The 15,878-nt window shown below is 41.4% G+C and overlaps 3 protein-coding genes across 4 annotated transcripts; 1 reads left to right on the forward strand and 2 right to left on the reverse strand.

The window, feature by feature from the left end:
* Positions 1-22: 22 nt before the first annotated feature.
* Positions 23-5,581, reverse strand: LOC139338761 (excitatory amino acid transporter 1-like). Its single transcript, XM_070974018.1, has 11 exons — positions 5,545-5,581; positions 4,635-4,847; positions 4,188-4,325; positions 3,244-3,451; positions 3,117-3,159; positions 2,994-3,027; positions 2,701-2,917; positions 2,356-2,589; positions 2,073-2,267; positions 1,279-1,413; positions 23-167 (listed from the first exon to the last, which is right to left on the reverse strand). The coding sequence occupies exons 1-11, from the start codon at positions 5,579-5,581 to the stop codon at positions 23-25; spliced, it is 1,599 nt and encodes a 532-aa protein (XP_070830119.1).
* A 613-nt stretch (positions 5,582-6,194) lies between these two features.
* Positions 6,195-9,829, forward strand: cib3 (calcium and integrin binding family member 3). Of its 2 annotated transcripts, XM_070974836.1 has the most exons (6): positions 6,195-6,293; positions 7,026-7,060; positions 7,435-7,546; positions 8,053-8,200; positions 9,446-9,641; positions 9,808-9,829. In XM_070974836.1, exons 1-6 carry the CDS (start codon positions 6,243-6,245, stop codon positions 9,827-9,829), a joined length of 564 nt encoding a protein of 187 aa, XP_070830937.1. In that variant the 5' UTR covers positions 6,195-6,242. The 2 variants fall into 2 exon arrangements, with proteins under 2 accessions (XP_070830937.1, XP_070830938.1); XM_070974837.1 differs by lacking the exons at positions 7,026-7,060; positions 7,435-7,546 and having other exon boundaries at positions 6,243-6,293.
* Positions 9,830-10,462: 633 nt separating this feature from the next.
* LOC139338637 (ras-related protein Rab-8A) lies at positions 10,463-15,498 on the reverse strand. The gene is made up of 8 exons (XM_070973838.1): positions 15,342-15,498; positions 14,689-14,749; positions 14,172-14,232; positions 13,984-14,061; positions 13,797-13,886; positions 13,570-13,635; positions 13,430-13,480; positions 10,463-13,328 (listed from the first exon to the last, which is right to left on the reverse strand). Exons 1-8 carry the CDS (start codon positions 15,463-15,465, stop codon positions 13,239-13,241), a joined length of 621 nt encoding a protein of 206 aa, XP_070829939.1. The 5' UTR covers positions 15,466-15,498; the 3' UTR covers positions 10,463-13,238.
* Between the last annotated feature and the right edge of the window lie 380 nt (positions 15,499-15,878).

Raw genomic sequence — 15,878 nt, forward strand, 5'->3', positions numbered from 1 at the left:
ACTGAGGAACAGTAAGCAAGTCTCAGTCGAATGGTCTCGCTCTGTTTTCTTCCACTAAGCATCCGTCTGCAGGACTGGAGCTCTGCAGCTCACGTCTGGACAGATGCTGGACGACACCCACGCCCACACAGTCACCCAGCACGTTAGTGGTCGTCCTCAAACGATCTCTGTCAACACACATAGAGGAAATTCTGAGGTTAGGAACTCAGAAGATTGACTTGACCACAACTACACACAAGAGCAAGAATGTGTTTCAGAATATGTTGCAGCTGAAAGCAGTCTACATAGAAATGTATGTTCAGTTTCCTTCAAATCCATCCATCCATTTTCTATGCCGCTTATCCCTTTCGGGGTCGCGGGGGGCCGGAGCCTATCCCAGCTACAATGGGCGGGAGGCGGGGTACACCCTGAGCCGGTCGCCAGCCGATTGCAGGGCCACATTCAAGGACAAACAAACATTCACACTCACACCTACGGACAATTTAGAGTCATCAATTAACCTAATGAGCATATTTTTGGTCTGTGGGAGGAAGCCAGAGTACCCAGAGAGAACCCACGCATGCACGGGAAGAACATGCAAACTTCACACAGAAAGGCCCCGCCTGACCCGGGGATCGAACCGGCAACCTTCTTGCTGTGAGGCACGCGCACTACCTGCTGCGCCACCGTGCAGCCCTCCTTCAAATCAATCAAATCAAATCAAACTTTATTTATAGAGCACTTTTCATACATAATAAAATGCAACACAAAGTGCTTCACAAGAGTTAAAAACAATATAAATCGATATAGAACAACACTAAAAACCCATCCCTCCCACCCTCCATATGTACAAAGACCCACCCTCAACTACATGCATACACACACACCTTCTCATTGATATGCTGAAACTTTGCTTTTCTTTGCATTTGCATTTTCAATTTTATGTTGTGACATGCTGTGGTGAATGTCCGGTAAGTTTAGACACACAAAACCACTTGATTATGGTTTGGAAAAGATCATGTTTGTCTTAAAATTCCTGGGTTTGTGGCCACAAACAGTTAGAAAATGCCCCAGCATCTCTTTAAAAATACCCAGTTTTGTATGAAGAAACATACTGATGGACATCACTTTAATGCCTATTGTAGAAACTTTGCTATAATATATGTGAAATGAACAAATTTAACGTATTGATGATTTGCAGAAACATACAATGGCAACATTTTACTCAGGTGAGTGGGCTGTTTTCAGGCTCTAACCTTCAAAATCAGTTTGCTGACAGACAGAAAGTCTCACACTTACAGCATCCAGTCGACTGCGATGATAAATGAAATGCCTTCAGGTGGCAGTCCAACTGAGGTCAGCACTATCACCATGGATACCATGCCACCCTGTGGGATACCTGTGGCTCCGATAGCTGCAACTGTGGCCGTGACACTGGAATTGAATTATGAACAAGTATCAGAAAATTAGTGACCAGCAAATCATAAAGAAATATACCTATTTATACATTTATGCAGCATAATGAATAACCTTACGTGTTGTGTTCATTAAAGGAACAGTTCAGTGTCTCCTTGCTGAGAGTTAGATTCGATCTGAATGATTATTGTTAGCAGTTAGAAGTGACTCTAACTGTCAGCATGAAGCTTTACGGTTTTGGGAGGTTTGCATGTTCATTTAACAGACTGGAAACCAGTTTAGGCTGCGTTCCAGCCTCTCAAACAAACACAACAAACAAACTGTCCCTCAGGGATATTAAAGCTTTACTCTAAGCCACAAAGTCTCCAGGATGCCTTCAAGACATGTTTACATACCTTTAACAACATCCAAGTTATTTTAAACTTATACTGTATCTCACTCCTATAAAAAAAAAGCATCATTTGAATTAAAGGAATTTACATACAGTAATATAAAACTGTATCAAACTTAATCCAATTTATTTTTACACATTAACTTAATCCAATTTATGTTGTACAACTTATTGAAAAATAATGTTAGAGGAATTATTACTCATAGTCTACATTTACAAAATGTATTTTTCAAGTTGTCAAAGTCCTCAACTCTAACTTCTATAATGAGTTTGTGCTGAATCATACCTGATGATGATGATTTGACCCACATCAAGCTCCATTTGATAAACTTGGGCGATGAAAATGGAAGCGACTGCCTCATAAAGTGCTGTGCCATCCATGGTCAATGTGGCTCCTACAGGCAGCATGAAGCGTGTCACCCGTTTGTCCATGTTCAGATTGTTCTCCAGACAGCTGATGGTGATGGGAAGGGTCACAGAACTGGAAAAAAACACATTTGTAAGATAAACAGTACCATCTTCACTTAAATGTATGCAGCTTCTGAACAACAGGTGGGAGTCAGACTCACCTGGATGAAGTCCCAAAGGCAGTGGTGAGAGCCTGGAGTACACCAGCCATAAACCTGAAGGGATTACTACGTGTGATGATGATATAGATGAAGGGCAGGGTGAAGAAGCTGTGGATTAGCAGACCGCTGATCACAGTGAGAGAATACATGGTGAGCTGGCGACCTATAACTCCGACGTCTTTCAGCGTCAAAATCTGTCCTCCAACCAGGAAGAGGATTCCCACGGGGGAATACCTGTGGGAGACAAGTACTGTGGTAAAAAAGAGGGGTCAAAAACAAGCATCTAATTTAAAGGATGATGCATTTTCATGCTGTGTTGTCATATTTGCAGCTTCTCATTCTTACCAGATGACAATGCTGATCAGATGCATGATGGCTTTGTTCAGGCAGTCAAAAAAGTCCCGCAGAGGTTTCGCCTCATTCTCCATATTGCCCAGGATGAGGCCAAAGGCGATGCAGAAGACCAATAAACCCAAAATATTGACACCATCTGAGGTGCCCGGCATCGGTGTGATGTCAGCTATCGGGTTCCCAGTAACAGCGTTACAAGTCATGACACTAACTTCTCACATTGAATAGAAATAATCGGTCACAATTATTAGTCTTGCTGAACTCACGTGTTTGAGTCAGATTGACACCATGGCTTTTGCTTTTGGAATAAACTGTTTTATACTGAATAAAAGAAGAAGAAAATCATCATTGCTGACAGGTTCCATAATGAAAAAGACAACAAAGAAACATCCTGCAGGATCAGATCTCACCTGACTGAAACAAGCAGCCACCAAATTTGAGGGAAACATGTTTCTGAAACACAAAAAACACAGTGCAGGTTAGCTTGGACTGAGCGTTCACATCTGATTGAGCTGATTGATCCTTTTTGATGCACACCTGATCAGATCCAGAAAAGCATCCACAGTCTGCACAGCCTCCACTTCACCACCTGAGGGCGCTGAGGTGTTCGTGGGTGATTTGCCTGGCTGGATAAGAACAACCAGGGTGATCCCAGTGAACACAGCCATGAGGGAAGTCACTGCATAATAGCAGAGAGCCTGGAGCCCCATTTTCCCAAAAGCCTTCCTGTCCACAGATGACATGCCTGCAATGTTGCAACATGAGAATGTAACTCCATGTTTTAGGCTGATAGCCGACATATTTTCAAGACAGTATATCTAAAAAGTGAATACTGCAAAAAAAGGAAGCAGTTCAGTTTGACATGTACTGTTGCATCATGCCACACATTCACATGATGAAACCACAGTGCAACATATTTATGCACCATCATGTACGGTGTGTAGGAGTGTGTGACCATGTGAAAATGTTTTCTTTACCAATACAACTGTGCAATTTAATGCAATCCAATACCACAGCATGGCAATAAAGGCTGTAGTTAGTGGTGGCATTGCTGTTTCAGACTGCATTATACTGAGGATGTTTCTAATATTCTCTGCACCTCAGCAAAAAGGATGGAAAAATGCAGAAAATGCTGCTAAATGAGCACCTGCTAGCAGGTAACATCACTGGATCAAACGTTTTCAGGGCAGGGAAGGTTTGACTGAGAATGTGGATTTTAATTTACCGTGTATATGTTTTTTAGTTTGGACAGAAGCAACAAAAGACTGGGAAAGATGTGGAACGCTCCAAAAACGCCAGTTTGGATCATTCCACAGGTAAACAGGCTCATTGGTAACAGGTGATAGTATCATGACTGGGTATGAAAGACGTTCACAAGCAAGGATGGACAAAATTAAGGTTGAAGCTGCCGTGGTTTGTGAACCATGCTTATAATGCGTACACAGTGGCATATTTGGGGCTATTTGAACGTAACACCTAACCTGTAATCACACTGGAGGTGATGAGAGGAAGCACCAACATCTGTAGCATTCGCATCAGCAGCTCTCCAGGAAAGGTAAAGTACGTGATATCTCTGGCTGACATGTCACAGGACTGCAGAGCAACACCCAGGCCGATCCCTCAAAGAAACATCAACACAGGTCAACATGTCAGTGAGCGCTGCTGGAAAAGCAACAGTAACGCTAATGAAAACAGATGCAACTGCTCTTCATTAATGTACCTGTAATATAATACAGTACTCCCTAAATACAGAGAGAGACATGGACATGACAGACAGAATAACACATCCACCAGTATGTGGGGAACAAAGATTTCTGCCATACTGACTGCTGACATGACATGAAATTTAACAACATGAGCATTTAAGTTAAAAGACTTAAAAATTGCTGCTATAAAATTTCATTTTCATATTTCTCAAAGAGACTTACCTAAGACAACAGCAGCCGTGGTGAGAAGAACAAAAGCATTTCTCCGGAGAAAACCTTTAATGCTCCATTTATTCTGAGGTAAAGAGAATAAACCACGGGGCTCAGAGGTCTCCTGCTGTGTCTGGATATCCTGAACATCTGTAATGTCCTCTGTGCTCAGTTTAGATGGACCGTTACTGCTGGGTGGCATCTCTTTCATTCTCTGCCCGACACCTGACAGGGACAGAGAGGGACAATATGCATGTTTATGACAGCTATCCAATGTAGAATAGAAAAATAAAAAGGTTTAAAAAAAAGAATAGAATTCACTGCATTTTGTGAAAGAAGATACAATGGCACACACCGTTCACACTCAACATAGAAGGTGATAAGAAAAACTGCAGAAATCACTGAGTCAATCAAACCTCTTAATGGCTGTAAAGTTCCAGATAGTTCCCTCCTGTCACTTGCACTGGTTTTGGTCTAAGTTCAAAACAAATATTCCTCTTTCAGCATGAACTCGGAACACTAGTTATTCTAGAAATAGTTCGACTTGCCAGCTTGGTTTTTACACTTTCAGCAAAGCAGCAACATTTCAGGATGTGCTGCGAGTCACATCCTTGTAAGAAATGAACTGAAGAATATAAACCCTCCAGGCCGGGAGCAAACAGGCAGAGCTGCTTCAGTGAAGGCGGAGGCTGCTGGAGGTGAAGCACTGCAAAACAGCAGCAATGCACTCCTCAGATAAAGACTGAATATACTATAAAGCTTTATCTTAAGGTGTAATGACGTCTGCTATGGCCTTTGTGCAGACATGAGCTGTGAGTAACCTTTCTTCTTGGATAGTTTCATGGGTTTCTGCAATGTTTACCAAGTTAAATTTAAGACTTTTCAACATATTTTTGATGCCAGATTGAATTCAATTTAGTACCTGGTTCATGATTGTCCTGGCCAAAGTTTGAAATCATGATGGAAAACCAGTAGGGATGGGACATAAATGACTGAATTCAATACTTTTAGGGACTTTTCAAGACTTGCAGATGCCCTGTCTTCTGTGTTGCTTATGCTCAGTGCACCTCTTATTCTGAATTATAATGGCAGGATAAAAGGCAATGCTTCATTTCAGGGCCTCAACTCGTGCTTTTCACTCCTAATACGCATGCACAATGAGCACACTTTAAGTTAAGTTTTAGCTCATCTATGTAATACCTGACTTAAAGCTGAAAATGTACCCAATAACTGGATAAATACCCAACAATCGAGATGACTTGCATCAAAAAGTCCATTTGCCATCTACAAAACCCTGTCTCTAAAGAGTGTAACCTGAGCGGTGACCGAGGCGTTGGCCATAGAGTGGCACTAAAGGGGGTTGATACCACTTGGCATGATGCTGGACGACAGCCCTTATTCATTGTCAAAGGGGCTGCTATTCACAAAGGAGAAAACGATGAAATGCTGCCATTATAATGGGGACCAAAGGGCCCCGTGGCAGCCCGACACCTGATCTCCCCTTTGGCTCCGGCTTCCTTTTGTCCCAGTATTTCATATCTGACATATCCACACACCCTAAAAAAGCACCTGATGCTGCAGCAGCGATGGACCTGAGGCTTGCTGTTTACGCGCTCAGACATGGGGAATAAACAGACCATCTTTACAGCACAGCAGCTAGATGCCTATCAGGTTGGTGTCACTCCTGTTTCTTTCTGAATGAGATAATTAGCCTCGCTCACTCTAATGGCTCTCTTCTCTGATCAACACTAGCTATCGGCATCGGTAAACAAGATTAACACGCTTGTCAGACGACTTTGTGCTGTTTTTGTTCATTATCATGCCGAAGTTCCAGAGTCATGCGGTGCTCTCCTTCACAGCCGGGTTGAACTCAGCTCTCCTCATGGTGTTTGTTGACTTTGTTTGTCACATCCTTGCTGTTCTGAAAAGTCTCTCTGTGGACATTTTAATACAAATGCTCCTAATTGATTTGTGGTCCAAAGTTAGAGACGGGATGCATAAAGTTTTATTAACCAAATGATTAAAAAATGAATTATGCTGCCTGTTTTCATATGAAACCAGCAGTGGAAAATAACTAAAAACATCTACTCTGTTTAGTTTTTACTCTACTCAAGTATTATTGTGAAGCACTTATATTTTATCGAATTATTATTCCATTTGATGCTACTTTATACTTTTACTCCACTACATGCAGTTTTGTAACCTCACTACATTTATTTTATAGCTCTTCTATGACTTGTGCAGGAGTATTTTCGTAGTGTGGTGTTGCTGAAGTAAATGCTTGAATCCTTCTTCCAGCCCTGTATAAAACCAGTAACTCTGCAGCAGACTGTATAAGAAGCTGCCTCCTGATGTTCTTTGCAGTAACTTCGCTCTCCTGCCCTGGTCTGATTGTATTTGCAGGACTGTACATATTTTACAAGGAAAGAAATTCTCAGGTGAGCAAATGATTTCACTGATATCATGAATCTTAATAGATGTGACACAGCTGAATATTTGTTGTGTTCTGCACAATACTACACTGTAACTCTAAACTACAGTATCAGGAGGCCTGTCCCACTGTGGGGCGGGCTACCATTGAGATCACGTGGTGTTTAAAATCTTGCTCAGAGAGCATTACTGTGCTGAAACTCATTTTTCAGCCTTTTCAGTATTGACCACAACAGAGAAAAATAGACTCCAGCATAACAGGAGGAGCTTTCTAACTTAACTTCTCTGACCGGCCAAGTGCTAATCTAAAACACACAGATATACAACCTATAAGACATCTTGTAATTCAATATTGAAAGTAAATTTTTTAAACCTTTCCTAGACTGTTCTACCGCTATCGGGATTTGGCACCGCAGCTCGTTCCTCTCGACTACACCAACCACCCAGATGTGAAGTTACCATATGAGCTGATTGGCAGCATGCCAGAGCTGAAGGTAGACCCGCTGGTCCACACACACCCTGCAGACCCGCTCCCTCCCTGTGTTGCCAATCCATAATTAATGGCCAACTAATCGACAGAATTCTTTGAAAGGTTATACGTTACCCGACTCCTTTAAACTTGAAGAATGGCGGTGAGACCCTCAGGGCACACTTGTTGGAATTGGATTAATTATATGCCTCTTTACACAATGACAGCGAGGTAAACAGGTGTGTGAACATGCTGGTCGCTGACATGTCCTGAGAAAGGGAGAGTAAGACTGAAGATTACGCTTTCCCTCATCGTCATTCATGCTGCCAAATTGTGGCTGTTTTGTAGCTCACTGGAGATTTCATCAGGAAGACAAAAATCAGGCATGAGATGTAAACCGAACCAATGACAGACAGCCATGGAGCACAGGGAGGCATCAAATCCAACCAGCACCAGGCCGTCGCTGTGTGTGATTACCTGCAGAAGTTTTTATCAGACTGTCACAGACGTGCTGGTGTCGCCTCTGTCCAGGACAACCCATTCCGCCAGAGGATCGCTGAGGTTTTCTCTGAGGACGGAGAGGGGAATATGACACTGGACGACTTCTTGGACATGTTTTCAGTCCTGAGCGAGATGGCGCCACGTGACCTGAAGGCCTACTACGCTTTCAAAATTTATGGTAAAATATCCAAACATGCAGGAAAGTACTGAAGTGGTCATTTTCCCTTTGCCACAAACTGAGCTTGAACATTTGATGAAGGTGATGAAATGCAGACATCAGCATGTAGTTCTGATATTACACCAAATAAGGAAATATTTCAGGTTTTTAATGACATTTGTTCTGCACATGAACAAATATACACTCCTTTTGTTTGCCATTCACAAAGAAATGCACAGTACTGCAGTTTGAGGTCAGTTAGCTCTCTTTCCAGCCAACAGTTATACTCTAAAACAGAAATTCAGATGGACTGAATTTGAATTTATGTTGTATTTGTAAAAGTCCTATCAACAACAATCACAGATACTGAGCATTTGAATTTCTGTCAGTATCTATCTGGACGGGCTGAAACAGAAATAATGCATAATATTCTGTAATGTTCAAAATCATGTATGTAAGTAAATCTCATAAAATTAGGAAAAGTTATGAAGTATCATGGCGATAAAACAATGTTTTTTGAGCTGCTGAAGAGGACCTGAGGTCTCCAGGACCCTGAACTGAAGATTAAGGTTAACATCTAACTGCAGAGTTTAAAGAAGCAGTCTGATACCAAAATAAGCCTCATGTTAGTGCAACAAAATCATTCAAATTTTAATTTTGAATGAATATCTTCCCAATTTCCCTTTGTAATAATAATATGGCACATGCATATGAAAAGGGGGCACAGTGAAGGGTTCTGGAGCTGTAAGCATGGCAGAGGGTGCGTGGGACATTATAAATGATTAACCGGCCCATTATAGAAGCAAAGAGCTTGTCAAAGCCCAGCACGAGGGTCCCCCCTAATTAACAGACGTGGACAGATGAAGAGGTTACATACACATCGCCATGGTCATGGGTCAAGTCTGTTCATTCATTATTCAGACCAATACAGGAGACAATCCAAGGAGGGGCGACAGACTGAAAAAGCATGGCTGTGTTATGATGAGCAAGGCCGATGAGGATGCATGAGCTCAGATATCTGAGGTGGAATCTCTACTGAAGGACTGGGTGTTTGACTGTAAGATGTGTTTAATCAATGCCTCAAACGGACATCAATGTATTAGTCTAACATTATATTAAGACTGCAGTTTACAAACTGACAATAAAATTATGGGGAAAAGGCTATTTTATTTAGCAAGAAGTTCAATCTGAATTGACTGAATATTGTCACAAAATATCAGCTGTTCATAAACCCGAGATTTCTCCTTCTCTTCCACTTTCTGCAAGATTTCAACAATGACGACTTCATCTGCAAGTCAGACCTGGAGAAGACACTGAACAAGCTGACCCGAAACGAGCTGACAGAGGACGAGGCGAGGATGGTGTGCGAGAAGGTGATAGACGAGGCCGACCTGGACAACGACGGACGCCTGTCCCTGGAGGACTTCCAGCACATGATTGTTCGGGCTCCAGAATTCCTCAGGTAGGCCAGCATTCACTCTAAGGTTCGTATCAGCCGCCTACAGAGAACATAACACATTTACGTTTGATTTTGTTGTGTATTGTAACCTACAGGAACGTCCATTTACGTAACTACTTTGCTTATTCTTACATTTTTTTGTAACCTCGACTTGAATCTCTGTTCACAGTACCTTCCACATCAGGATATAAAGACATGAAGCAATCATGTGTATTTCTCTATTTGAAAAGCACGTGAGGATGGACTTAAAATGCTGCAGGACACCCGGAGAGTCTGAGAATCCTGACATCTGAACCAAAAACCACAGATCAACCTGTGAATTAACAGATTTCGTTTTATTTTGTACAAAAAAAAAGTAACCAAAAAGATTGTGACTCTCATCATAGATCATCAGACTTTGACAGATCGCACCCAGAGTAAATACTACGAGCAACTGTGAACGGTCTTGTCTTTCATGGGAGCATTACTGTAAATCAGCTTGTTTGACCTGTGCTAACATACCGAGTGCATATTACTGCAAATGCAGAAATAACAGGACTCATGGTGTGACTGCAGGTCTGTCATCGGGTGGTGGCATCAACCAATCCATCAAGACAAGGCTCATTAGTTATGAACATCAACGGTAGATTTGTGTTTTGTATCTAAAGGGATTCAGTTACAGCGGACTATAAAAGAAACACATGCCAGAATATTCCAGTGGGTCCTCGCGGGCCAATAAAAGGAGAGCTGTTTGTCATGAAAGCAGTCAGGCTCCATTGTGGGAGCACGGGGTCAACTGACAGTGTAGTTTCCTCTGACAGCCAGCCAATAAAGACAGTCAATGGGATGTTTTACAATCTTCTTTTATTAAATCAAAAGTACACATATCTACAAATTGTAGATACATTTTCATATGGGTTTAGAAAGTACAGTACAATTTAAGTAGATCTCTTTTTTCAATGTGATATTTACAATGTTTTTTTTTTCACTTTTTTTTTCTCCAAAATGTAATGTATTCCTCTCCCTGTTTACTTCACAAGTGATGGAATGAAAATATGGCTGTAAAAAGGGATGTAAAGGATATTATGACGTGATAGGATGCTTAAGAAAAGGATATGATCTCAAAACAAAATCAAAGTGTCATTTCAGAGAGAAATGACACAGCTCGAGTTCCACAAACGTCTGCTCCCTAGGTTTTCATTTTTTGACTTAAAGCTACAGTATCACTCGAATGAGACAACAGCACGACCTCTGCATTTCAACGTCCGGGCTCTTCCTCCTTCATCTGCCGTCGTGCTGAGTTTCACTCGCACTGACGCAGCAGTGACACTTCCACAAACAGAGTGCGTCCTGTTTTTGGCTCAGTGAATGACACAAAACAAAAAAAAGACAAACAGCCCATACATTCAACTGCACAGGTCTACAAGTATGTCTGAAAATTACATCACACACATATGCACAGGTCCAAGATTCACGATGCATAGCTCACCTATGACAGAACTGAGTATTAGTGGTTAAGACAAATGGCCGTGGTAGTCATGAGGTCCCAAATTATTTGATATATATTTATATAAAAAAACAGGTACAGGCAAGCAAAAGCAGATCCTCCCTTGATATTGTGCATATAGGAGTTTGATTTTCAGACTAATAACGAATGTAGAAAGGAAACGTGAGGAACAATGGAAACAGATCGAGACTCAACATCAACGTTACATTGCGGGTACATGTTTGGATCGCACAAGTCTAGTTCACTGTGGCTCGCGTTATTAATGAAATACTGATTAAAATTTAGGTTTAGGTGGTCACCTATGATGCGCACTGCCTCTGGTGTCACCAAGCTGTCAACCTAAACGGCTACAATCGAACACAAACAAGAGAAAATGTACAATACTAACGGGGCCACCTCTGAGCTTCGGTTAAGCCGGCGTTCACGTTAATAAGCAGAGAAAACATCACTTTTAAACTAGACTTTGGCAGGGCAGTAGCATAGAAACAGAGACTTGCAAATTCTTTTTCTTCTTTTATAAATATCTCTAGCTGTTGAAGTATGTTAGGGTGATGGTTTTCAGTGAACTGATACCAGGACAGTGGATCACTAGAGGTGAAACAGCAAAGATCAAGTCATTTATAAGTAGGTGTAGTAGAATTTAGGAAGTATGCCCATAATACTACCAAGACTCAATAGATCAAAATGTTTTTAACTAAGTATCTGTATTGCAAAACTATCACTTGGCACAGACTACACACAAACACGAGTTACTGGTAAAGTGCAAGGAGAGCTGCGTGGATAGCAGGAGGAGAAGGGGCTTACAGTGCGAAACGTCGCGCGACTTTATCGATGAAATAACCGGAGACGTCATTTAGCTTCACTGTGAATCAGAGCTGCTACAAAACCTTCATGTAAAACTGAAAGGCAACACTTTAGAGTCATCTGAAGCCTTTCCTCAAATGTGAGGATTTGCTGCTTTTGTCTCATGTGATGGTAAACTGAATGTTTTTGGGTTTTGGACAGCTGATTGGGCAAAGATGTCACCCTGGGTTTTAGGGAACTTTAACAGGCATTTTTGAAGATAAATCTAGAAAATGAATACGTGATAATAAAAATAATCATCAACTGCAGTTATGGAGCAATTGATGATTAATTATACAGCGTGTACATCTTGGCATTTTCCTACATAGTGTAGTTCCAAATGAATAATGATGGCGTGTTAGCACATTTGCACAATGTACTCGTTTTACATGCACAAGACCTTCTTGCAAGTTAGTGCACCAGTGTAAGCCGAGGCAGAAACATGTCAGCTCATAAAATCTGCTGATTATCTGACAGCAGAAATCTGGATCGTATTCTGAGGTTTTGTGTTACCAAACTGCCTCTCAACATCTGACAGTTATTGCAGAAGGATTAAAAGAAAGAGTTGAAGTGTATGTGTAATGATTGGAACAAGATGAAACAGGCATTTTTAGTCACATCGAGTGATTGTCAAGGACTACACGCAATCCAAAGAGCACAACTCAAATGGAAAACCTTTCAATCTAACTCCTCTCTGATCCTTGACTGCCTTACGACTGATATGATTCTCAACTGCTGAAATAAAAATGAAAGCATGTGCAACTCGGTTTCACTACAGTTCAAGCCTTTCAGTCTCTGGTCGATATTTATAACTTAAAAGGGAAGGAGCACTAATAAAAATAGATCTAAATATCACATTTGTATTTGCAATCCCAAAACCTTGACATTAATTTAATAATTTCTCATCCTCGGTTGTGCTACCAGTTGTGTGAAATATAAGTGCGTAGTATAAAGAGACTAACGTCGGAAGTAAGAGCCTGTCTTTTGTGTGATAAGGAACATCTGGACAATGCTCCTGGTTGAGTCCTCGACCAGTCAAGCACTCTGAAAACAACAGATCTCCTTGAAATGGAAGAGATGCACCACTGGAAGCTTTCAGAAGAGGAAGAGAGGAGGGGAAGTCCTCCGCTTACTGGGAATATATTGGTTTGTGTGGACTGGAAGGGCAGGCCATGGATGGGTAGAAAGAAGGAAGGGGAAGGAAGTGCTAAGAGCAAGCACAGTCCATTTATGTCCAGCCAGCTGGCAGCCAGTATTGAAGGCCTCGGTCCTCAGAGTAGGCTACAGCGGAAGAAGCTGGTCTTTTTCTGAGGCTCGGAGATCTTGACTCCATGACTGCTCCCCTGTGGAGTGTTGCCCTCCTGCAAACATGACAAATAAACAGGTCATATTGTGAGAAATATGAAGCTATTTTTTATACCATGCGAAACACCACACTGTATTCCCAAAGAGTTCTTCTTACCAATTTTGTGTCCATTTTTGATTTGATGTCTCTGGCGAGTGTCAAAAACGCCTGTGAACCAGAACAAACGCACAAGCTGTTACTCTGATAACATCTGATCTGCTAAGCATATTATAATTCATGGCAGGACGGCTACACACATTTTCCACGTTGATGTTGGCCTTTGCACTGGTCTCCATGAACTTTATTCCATACTCTAATGCCAGCTGAAAGGAAAAAAGGGAAAGAATTACATCAATTAACATATTGCCAAGCCTGCTGACATGTGTTTTTCATGTTATACCAGTACAATAGTGCACCAGTGTTATCATTCATTACTGAAAACCCAATGCCAATTTATTATTTCAACTTGAACCAAACTTCTCACCTTCTCTCCCCTGTCTTTGGACACCTGCCGCTTGTCATTGATGTCACACTTGTTGCCAAGGACCATCTTCTCAACATCCGCTGATGCATGCTGGATAAGAGAAGAAAAATTTAATTAATACAATGTGCTACGTGATGCCATTTGGATAGTTTCAGAGGAAGCACGTAAAGGAATGTAAAGCGAATACCTCCTCTATGTTCCTTATCCAATTCTTGATATTATCAAAGGACTTCTCGTTGGTGATGTCGTAGACAAGCATGATGCCCTGTAAAGAAAAGCAAATGTGATAACAGTACGAAGTGAGCTAAAGAGCTGTGGCTTCCCATGAAAGTGGATTTATGTTCCCTTCATCAGTCAACATGTGAAGACACTCACCATTGCTCCTCTGTAGTAGGCTGTTGTGATTGTTCGGAAGCGCTCCTGGCCAGCTGTATCCCTGAAAAACACCAGAATGGTGACATCTTAGATATTATATATGAGAAAGATTAAATATGAATATTAAATTCCTTTAAGATCAATATTTCAACAAGCTTCCATCAATTTCTCCCTGCAGCAACTGAATTCAACACAAAAGTGCAGCAGGTGGGTATGAACGTATACTAAAGGCAGGCATTAGACTGATGAACTTTATGGGTAACAAAACCAGTGATTTAGTCACTTAAGACAGAAACTACATATATATATATATAGAGAGAGAGAAACAAATTCCGCTAAAATTATAATTAAGAACTTCTCGAGGTCGAGTATTCATAGAACGACCTGAGGGCACACATTTGTAAAGAGCCTCACCTTGAATACAGCGTGTACCATTCATACTTTATTAAACAAATATTGATCAAACACCGCCATCATGTCACATACCCATACATTAAACGAACTGTGGTAAACTTACCATATCTGTAACTTTATCTTCTTGCCGTCGAGCTCTATTGTCCTAATCTTGAAATCAATGCCTGGAGGGATAAAAAAGGATCATGCATGTCAATCATAACGTTAGCTTGCTAGCTTAATATACTTGTCAAACATTTGGCTGAAACCGTGGACGTGAAATAAGAAGCGACTCGGTCTGTCGTTACGACAGACGGCAGCAGTACGTGCATTAAAGAACAACGGTGCGTCTAAAATGCTTACATTAATCAGCTATAGCTTGTTACATATCAGGCTTCCGGTGTCTTACCAGAATGTAAACGGGGCCTGGTGGCTAACGTTCGAGCTACTTGGCTAACTGCTAACGTTAACTAGTTAGCAGGGGAGCCACCCGGCATGACTTGATAATACAACACAAACATTTCAATTCATACATTGGCTTCAAGCAGAACACACACCTAACAGTGTTTCCTCTTTCCCTCTGTTATTCATATGCGAATCATATCTATGACATCTGTGAAAGGATAAATTTTATTGTAATAACGACAATTGAGAAACTACTTCCAGCCGTCAACATAGCATAGCCAGCATTCCAGCAAATAGCCCAAGCCTTGGACACAGATCATTGGCGTACTGTAAACAGAGAGAAAGAGACAGTATACATGACCAAAACCATACCTATAGTTGAGATAAACGTTGAGTTGAAGGCGTCTTCTGAAAACCTGAACAGAACACAGGTCTTCCCGACACCAGAGTCGCCGATTAACAGTAATTTAAACAAATAGTCGTATGTCTTCGCCATACTTGATATTATTGCGGAAATCCCGCCCGGCGAAGCAGTGATCTGAATATACAGAAATGACGCCCCCTGCTGGCCCGGAATTCACCAGCTGTTTCTATGTGACTGGACCAGTGGGCGTTTACACCCTGTACTAACTGCAGTCTGCAGTGAAGTACAGTTACTCCCATGTCTATGGTTACTCCAGTGACATACTCTGCTTAACTACACTTCATTTGTGCTTGAATATTTTACTTTCCACTTCCATTTACACTTTTTATAGCTAAATACTCTACTTTCTAGCCCACCATGTTTATCATACAACTATAGTTAGTAGTCATGGAGATTTAGATTTGACTTTTTTATGTGTGCGTGTGTGTGTGTGTGTGTGTGTGTGTGTGTGTGTGTGTGTGTGTGTGTGTGTGTGTGTGTGTGTG

This window comes from Chaetodon trifascialis, chromosome 11 (assembly GCF_039877785.1).
Source record: "Chaetodon trifascialis isolate fChaTrf1 chromosome 11, fChaTrf1.hap1, whole genome shotgun sequence".
NCBI classification, from domain to species: domain Eukaryota; kingdom Metazoa; phylum Chordata; class Actinopteri; order Chaetodontiformes; family Chaetodontidae; genus Chaetodon; species Chaetodon trifascialis.

Excerpts from the sequence above, each read along its gene's own strand:
- LOC139338761 (XM_070974018.1), bottom strand. The coding sequence starts at position 5,581 with ATGATTTCAAACTTTGGCCAGGACAATCATGAACCAG. Across the intron at positions 4,848-5,544 it reads CCAGGACAATCATGAACCAG|GTGTCGGGCAGAGAATGAAA; the intron begins GTACTAAATTGA and ends TGTCCCTGTCAG. Across the intron at positions 3,452-4,187 it reads CACCTCCAGTGTGATTACAG|GCATGTCATCTGTGGACAGG; the intron begins GTTAGGTGTTAC and ends GCAACATTGCAG.
- cib3 (XM_070974836.1), top strand. The coding sequence starts at position 6,243 with ATGGGGAATAAACAGACCATCTTTACAGCACAGCAGCTAGATGCCTAT. Across the intron at positions 6,294-7,025 it reads AGCAGCTAGATGCCTATCAG|GACTGTACATATTTTACAAG; the intron begins GTTGGTGTCACT and ends TTGTATTTGCAG. Across the intron at positions 7,547-8,052 it reads GCAGCATGCCAGAGCTGAAG|GACAACCCATTCCGCCAGAG; the intron begins GTAGACCCGCTG and ends GCCTCTGTCCAG.
- LOC139338637 (XM_070973838.1), bottom strand. The coding sequence starts at position 15,465 with ATGGCGAAGACATACGACTATTTGTTTAAATTACTGTTAATCGGCGAC. Across the intron at positions 14,233-14,688 it reads AAGATAAAGTTACAGATATG|GGATACAGCTGGCCAGGAGC; the intron begins GTAAGTTTACCA and ends GGTGTTTTTCAG. Across the intron at positions 14,062-14,171 it reads CCTACTACAGAGGAGCAATG|GGCATCATGCTTGTCTACGA; the intron begins GTGAGTGTCTTC and ends TTTTCTTTACAG.